Source organism: Rutidosis leptorrhynchoides, chromosome 8, assembly GCF_046630445.1.
Source record: "Rutidosis leptorrhynchoides isolate AG116_Rl617_1_P2 chromosome 8, CSIRO_AGI_Rlap_v1, whole genome shotgun sequence".
NCBI classification, from domain to species: Eukaryota; Viridiplantae; Streptophyta; class Magnoliopsida; order Asterales; family Asteraceae; genus Rutidosis; species Rutidosis leptorrhynchoides.
The window spans coordinates 246,051,446-246,059,380 of NC_092340.1; the positions used below are offsets into that span (position 1 = coordinate 246,051,446).

The 7,935-nt window shown below is 35.9% G+C and overlaps 1 protein-coding gene across 1 annotated transcript; it reads left to right on the plus strand.

Annotated features, from left to right (window-relative positions):
- The first annotated feature begins 6,645 nt into the window (after nucleotides 1–6,645).
- Nucleotides 6,646–7,658, plus strand: LOC139864073 (uncharacterized). Its single transcript, XM_071852659.1, has 2 exons — nucleotides 6,646–6,829; nucleotides 7,159–7,658. Exons 1-2 carry the CDS (start codon nucleotides 6,646–6,648, stop codon nucleotides 7,656–7,658), a joined length of 684 nt encoding a protein of 227 aa, XP_071708760.1.
- Nucleotides 7,659–7,935: the final 277 nt, after the last annotated feature.

Here is a 7,935-nt window from a genome sequence, read left to right on the forward strand (position 1 = left end):
CATCATAGTTGCTCCATGGCCAATACAATGAAACTTTACCAAGATAAAGCAGAACAACGCCATAAGGGCGCACCGCTAAGTACACTTTCTTCACCACCTCTAGCAGCTCCTTCCCAATGTCGTTAAGCTTTGAGCATTCATTCGCATTTTCAGGCAATTCAGCAGACCAGGTGAGAATTTTCTTGTACTCGTGAATTGCTGACGCATTGAAGAAGAAAAAGGATCTGCGCCAGTTTCCAATTGATGCTTTAGGGGTTGTAATCATGCCCATACGAGATTTAAAAGTAAACTACCCCGAATCATGCAGACAAATGGTCGTAAAACTGTGAAATGCATCAATCAGGGGTTGTTTGTTAAGCGCCCTACAGTACATTTCGAAGAGTGTGATCTTCACTACAGCATATGGGGGGAGTTGGCAATGGCAATCTTATAATAATCGTACACGCCCAGAAAGAAGTCTGTTAAAGGGAATCTAAGATTGCCCTAAAACATCGCGGTTTTTCTGTTAAAGGGAATCTAAGATTGCCCTAAAACATCGCGGTTTTGTACACCACAATCATGTCTTTGGGCGGATTGTCTGCCCTAACTTCAGCTGATGGTGCAACAGGAAAGAACGTATCCAGTAGTGGATAGTTTCTCTTCAGTTGATCGATCTTTTCATCCGTCATATAGGATGAAAAATTGCTCGCAGTTGTTGTTGCAGACGATGAAGGGGTAGAAGGAGAAGCCATGATAAATTGAGGAAAAATTAAGAAAATGAGATTAAAATTATGAACTGCAGAACGTAATTATGAGTTATGCAAGAATGATTTTATAGCGATGGAGTTTTTTGATCGAAAAGAAATGAAGGAGAAAACGTAAAATTGAATTATGCGGCTATTGCTCCTATTTATAATCCTAATAGAGGCATAAAGGGATTAATCGCAATGATGGTATATCAACGGCTATAATGTTGCAGAGAAATATCAACGGCTATAAAAGAGCCGTTAGGCGAATGCTGATGGGACGTGAATAGTTCATCAGTCGTCTGCATTTGCACGCATAACAAAACTCTTTTGCGGACCGTTTAAAAATCATTTGTTAACTATATTTTTTAGATTTTTTTATGTTACATTTTTTTCAAAATTGTAACACAATAAACTGGGAGGACTTGATCATATACATAGGAATGTATATGTATATATTTTAAGTGTAAAGGCAAAACAAAGGCAAGCGCAATCAAGAGTTGCGTGAAATAGCAAAGACCGCGCAAAACATATTACTGCATTGCAGAAGCCCGCATAAACCAAAGACTTCGAAGATGTCCCGCATAGCTACTGCGGTTCAATAAAGAATGCACAGACACTTATTCAACGAAGATTCCAAAACTATAAATAGGGAGCTTGTACTCTCATTTTAGGTTGTTGATTTTGGATGTTTTGCTCTAGACTTTGTGAATTACTCGTGACTTTGCCCGAGAATCATCACAATTTTGGTTAAGGTAAATCCGTCAAGACCAGGACGTTGTGATTGATCACTCGATGTTAGTGAAAGACGATCATAAGGTCCCATAAACATTATCAACACCCTATTCCACCCCTCATTGCACTCGATCCTTGATTGATCTCAATCTAGGATTGATCAGTTATCATTTATTTCTTTGAGCATTTTTCTGTCAAAATAATAACATTTATCACAAAGTGTCTTTTTTACATGTTCATATTTTCATGTGATCTTAATGTTTGAATAAAAAATTTCAAAAAAATTTCGATCCGCTCTTTTTCACAAATCAAGCACTCAAATCCGAAATCTATTTAACGATTACGATTTTGGTTTGATCAGCATATATTGTGCTACTTACTTTTTTCAAACTCCTCTTCAGCTATAAGAGAGACACAGAGGCGTTTGCATCTAGTTTCCAGAATAGCAGGCTCACTCGCAGTACTTTTGCGTTTCCCTTTATCTGCTCATTCTAGGATAATAAGCGTATTAATCAGTGGTTCTTCAATATCCGCAGCTGAACTTCCGCCTTCATTGGGGTGGCAGATAGCTTTAATGCCGCTTACATCGTCAAGCCTCATCACTTCTGATAGAGCAATTTCTGCGCCAGAAGATAGATAATTGTAATTAACAACTACACGAAAAGAAAAATAGCTCAACAAAAATACACGAACTATTGCGTACCTTCATTATTTACGTTTAGTAATAGACCATCATAGTTGCTCCATGGCCAATACAATGAAACTTTACCAAGATAAAGCAGAACAACGCCATAAGGGCGCACCGCTAAGTACACTTTCTTCACCACCTCTAGCAGCTCCTTCCCAATGTCGTTAAGCTTTGAGCATTCATTCGCATTTTCAGGCAATTCAGCAGACCAAGTGAGAATTTTCTTGTACTCGCGAATTGCTGACGCATTGAAGAAGAAAAAGGATCTGCGCCAGTTTCCAATTGATGCTTTAGGGGTTGTAATCATGCCCATACGAGATTTAAAAGTAAACCACCCCGAATCATGCAGACAAATGTGCGTAAAACTGTGAAATGCATCAACCAGGGGTTGTTTGTTGAGCGCCCTACAGTACATTTCGAAGAGTGTGATCTTCGCTACAGCATATGGGGGAGTTGGCAATGGCAATCTTATAATAATCGCACACGCCCAGAAAGAAGTCTGTTAAAGGGAATCTAAGATTGCCCTAAAACATCTCAGTTTTGTACACCACAATCATGTCTTTGGGCGGATTGTCTGCCCTAGCTTCAGCTGATGGTGCAACAGGAAAGAACGTATCCAGTAGTGTATAGTTTCTCTTCAGTTGTTCGATCTTTTCATCCGTCATATAGGATGAAAAATGGCTCGTAGTTGTTGTTGCAGACGATGAAGGGGTATAAGGAGAAGCCATGATAAATTGAGGAAAAATTAAGAAAATGAGATTAAAAGTATGAACTACAGAACGTAATTGTGAATTATGCAAGAATAATTTTATAGCGATGGAGTTTTTTGATCGAAAAGAAATGAAGGAGAAAACGTAAAATTGAATTATGCGGCTATTGCTCCTATTTATAATCCTAATAGAGGCATAAAGGGATTAATCGCAATGATGGTATATCAACGGCTATAATGTTGCAGAGAAATATCAACGGCTATAAAAGAGCCGTTAGGCGAATGCTGATGGGACGTGAATAGTTCATCAGTCGTCTGCATTTGCACGCATAACAAAACTCTTTTGCGGACCGTTTAAAAATCATTTGTTAACTATATTTTTTAGATTTTATTATGTTACATTTTTTTCAAAATTGTAACACAATAAACTGGGAGGACTTGATCATATACATAGGAATGTATATGTATATATTTTAAGTGTAAAGGCAAAACAAAGGCAAGCGCAATCAAGAGTTGCGTGAAATAGCAAAGACCGCGCAAAACATATTACTGCATTGCAGAAGCCCGCATAAACCAAAGACTTCGAAGATGTCCCGCATAGCTACTGCGGTTCAATAAAGAATGCACAGACACTTATTCCACGAAGATTCCAAATCTATAAATAGGGAGCTTGTCCTCTCATTTTAGGTTGTTGATTTTGGATGTTTTGCTCTAGCCTTTGTGAATTACTCGTGACTTTGCCCGAGAATCATCACAATTTTGGTTAAGGTAAATCCGTCAAGACCGGGACGTTGTGATTGATCACTCGATGTTAGTGAAAGACGATCATAAGGTCCCATAAACATTATCAACACCCTATTCCACCCCTCATTGCACTCGATTCTTGATTGATCTCAATCTAGGATTGATCTGTTATCATTTATTTCTTGGAGCGTTTTTCTGTCAAAATAATAACATTTATCACAAAGTGTCTTTTTTACATGTTCATATTTTCATGTGATCTTAATGTTTGAATAAAAAATTTCAAAATAATAACATTTATCACAAAAATTTCCTTCATTTCCCTCTAAAAAGTGTTTCCCTCTTGACTAAATCAATATATATATATATATATATATATATATATATATATATATATATATATATATATATATATATATATGTATATATATATATATATATATGTATATATATATATATACATATATATTTGATCAAGAGAGAAACATTTTTTTACGGGAAGTAGATTTTTTTTCTTGTTTTTTAATATTTTTACTTTCAAACATTAAGATTACGTGAAAATATGAACATTAAAAAAAGATAATTTGTAATAAATGTTATTATTTTGACCAGAAAATGCTCGAAGAAATAACATTCATCGATAAATGTTTCTGCTAAAATTTATCGTGATGCAATGTTATTTTTCGAGCGTGTTTTTAGGGTTTAGAAATTAGAGTTTAGGGTTTAGATTTAGGACGCTGCCTCTTGGACCCCGCAAGGGGCCCTTGACCCCTCTATATTCGTGACAGTGTCTAGCCAACTCTTATTGGTGTGCACTCTACACTCTCAGAACCCGTTTTAAGTATAACCAGCTCATCCTTGCAGGCCCGGGTAATGGACTGTGCACCCAGTTCATTTGCACAGGGCCCATTAAATTAAGGGACCCAAAATTTTATACCCAACAGTATATTAAGATATAAGGATATTAACGGTTACCCAGTAGTCTTGTAGTCCATCCAGTTATATTGATGGGCCAATAGTCCAGTTATTACTCCCCGTATTTATTAGTCTTTTGAATACTGCGCATTCGATGACTCTTGCGTATAAGTACTCCGTATCATTATTTTATTAAGTACATAATATATTATTATTACGGAGTATTATATTAATTATTATTTATAATTATTCACTATTGTCAAGATATTTTATTATTATTTATATTATTATATTATCAAACGTATGTATTCATTAACACTATCATTTATCATTTATATTTGTTAAAGGTACGATCGTTTTCGTTCCTCCAGTATATATTATTTGTTATATTAAATTATGAATTATTAATAGTAGATATGTATGATTGATTATATATAACTATTTGATATTACTTTCTCTACAATAGTTATTTTTCATGATGATTACAATATTCTTTAGTATTTTTGAACTTAGCATGAAAAATTTGCTTACATAAAAGGCCTATTTTGACATACTGAACAGGGCCCATAAAATTGATGGGACGACCTGCATCCTTGTTTTCATGTAAATCTAAATTAACCAAAATATTTGTTAGATGGAACATAAGAATCACCAACGACACTTTTATATATTATTTGTTTTAATGTGTTATACTACCAAATCGCATGCATTTTTTCCGATCAAGTTAAAATCTAATTTTCAATCTCGTACTTTGCTTAATCGTTAACATCTTAGTTCTGTTGGGTGTTGGGTATGGGTAAGAAGGAAAAGAAGAAAAAACCACATGTTTCAACGTCTAGGGTTCTTCGAAATCGCAAGGTGGGAGTGGATGAAATCGAAAATGTTCAGGAAAGTGATAGTTGTGATTCATCTTCTGAGATTTAATCAAAGAAAGAGGAATCTACGAATGTGGTCATCCCAAACGAAGAGTCGATCGAAGACTACTCTACAAGTAATCATGAAGTGCATGGCCATGAAGAAATCAAAATACAGGAAGGAGATAACATTGATAATATAAGTGTGCATACTGTGGAAGCAGAATCACGTGAAGGAAGTGTTCATTCAGATTATGATTTAGATTTTCCATGTTACACAAGAGGTAAAAGCAAAGTTATTAACCCTGCTATTGCTAAGAACCCTAAGCCTATTGAGGAGAAAGTTATTCAACCTTCTAAATCTTATCTCCACACTGCTGGGGGTGATACGAATAAAAAAAAGGTAAACTTCCGCTTTATTGAATCTGAGAACCATGATAATTTGGATGTTGTGATTCCTAATGAGTCTTTGGTAGAGGCCTCTAATAGATATAAAAATACTTTATATGGCTATTTTTTGGGACAAAGACTTCCATTCCCGGTGGTGAAGTACTATGTGATGAACACGTGGAAGAAATTTGGGATCGAAAATATGATGATGAATGCTAAGGGATTTTACTTCTTTAAATTTGAGTCTGCGCAGGGAATGCAACAAGTTATGGAGGGTGGTCCATGGATGATACACAATGTTCCAATCATTCTTAATACATGGACACCAAATGTATCACTGTTAAAAGAAGATCTCACAAAGGTTCCTGTATGGGTAAAAATATTTGATATTCCATTAGCTGCTTTTACTGAAATTGGGTTGAGCGTGATTGCTTCTAAAATTGGGAAACCAATGATGTTCGACTCATACACATCTACTATGTGTGTTGAATCATGGGAAAGACCCAATTATGCGCGTGCTATGGTTGAAACTGACTCGGGAATTGAACTAAAGGAAACATTAAAGGTTAATACCCCGAACCTGGTCACGAACACTAAGACGATAGATGAAGTACGCATTGAGTATGAATGGAAGCCGCCAAGATGATCTTGTTGTAGAGTGTTTGGCCATAAGGATGTTCAATGCCCGAAAGTTGTTCAAGTGGATGCAGCGAAGGTGGTGGAGACTAACGATGGGTTTAAACAAGTCACGACAAAAAATGGTACGAAAAAGATTGGGGCTGTTGGTGTACCTATGAAAAATGCAAACCCAAATTCGTCTACAGGCCAAAAATAAAAAATGTTGTGAATACTAGTAAAGAGGGAACTAGTTGTACAAAAGAGGTGCATATGGACAACCCATTTGATGCTCTGCGTAATGTTAATGAAGAGGAGGACCCAAATTATTTGCTCATTAATAAAGATGATCTCGAGCAGAGGGAGGTTGAACCCGGGAACAATGAAACTGATATTTTTATGGCGAAAAAGAAATATTCTGAGGGTGCAAGCACACCCGGTTTAGACAGTTTAAATGGTTAATATTGCATCTTGGAATATACGGGGATTGAACCGCACCCCGAAACAAAGCGAGGTTCAAGACATTGTTTCAAGTAATAAGCTTAGTATTTGTGCAATACTGGAATCACATGTAGCTATTGATAAACTGAATCGGATTTGTAGCTCAGTATTTCTTAGATGGAATTGAACGTCAAATAATAGTGTTTGTGTTCGGGGTACCAGAATTATCATTGGATGGGATTTGGATGTTGTTCAACTTATGGTTCTTGCTGTCTCTGATCAAGCCATGCATTGTTAGATCGATTGTTGATAGCCAACAGTTTTTTGTTTCTTTCATTTATGCAGCTAATCAATATACTCAGAGAAGGCCATTGTGGAGGGAATTGGAAATACATAATCGTTTTGTTAATGGTAACCCTTGGGTTATGATGGGAGATTTTAATGTTTCCCTAAATATTGAAGACTCATCAGTAGGTACTTCACGCTTTACTATAGCTATGCGGGAATTCCAAGAGTGCGTTGATAATATGCATATGGTAGATATAAATCACATGGGGTTTCGGTATACTTGGAACCAAAGACCAAATGCAGAAGTGGGATTGTTGAAAAATATCGATCGGGCTATGACGAATGATGCTTTTATCTCTCGGTATGTTGATGCTTATGTTATTTTTCAGGCATACCGTATTTCAGATCATTGTCCGGATATTTTGAAATTTGCGCAATCTGGTGAGACCAAACCAAAGCCTTTCAAATTTAGCAATTACATTATGGATCATGAAAAGTTTAAGCAAGTTGTCTCATATGGATGGAAGGTTGAAATCAAAGGCCATATGATGTTTTGAGTAGTAAAGCGTCTTCGCCTTCTTAAGAAACAAAGGAGGAGACTTATGTGGAGTAACGACATGTGACAACCCAGAAATTTCCAACCAAATTTAAACTTTAATCTTTATATGTTTCCGACACGATAAGCAATATTTGTTAAGTTAAATTTCAAGAATTTTAAACTATGTTCATACATTCATTCGACCTCGACCAAGTTCCAACGATTCATGAACCATTAAATGAATATGATTATATATGTATATGTGTATATATATATTATAACTTGAAACGTAAACA

Coding starts and splice junctions, on each gene's coding strand:
- LOC139864073 (XM_071852659.1), top strand. CDS start 6,646: ATGGACAACCCATTTGATGCTCTGCGTAATGTTAATGAAGAGGAGGAC. Junction 6,830..7,158: donor CGGTTTAGACAGTTTAAATG/GTTAATATTGCA, acceptor TCATTTATGCAG/CTAATCAATATACTCAGAGA.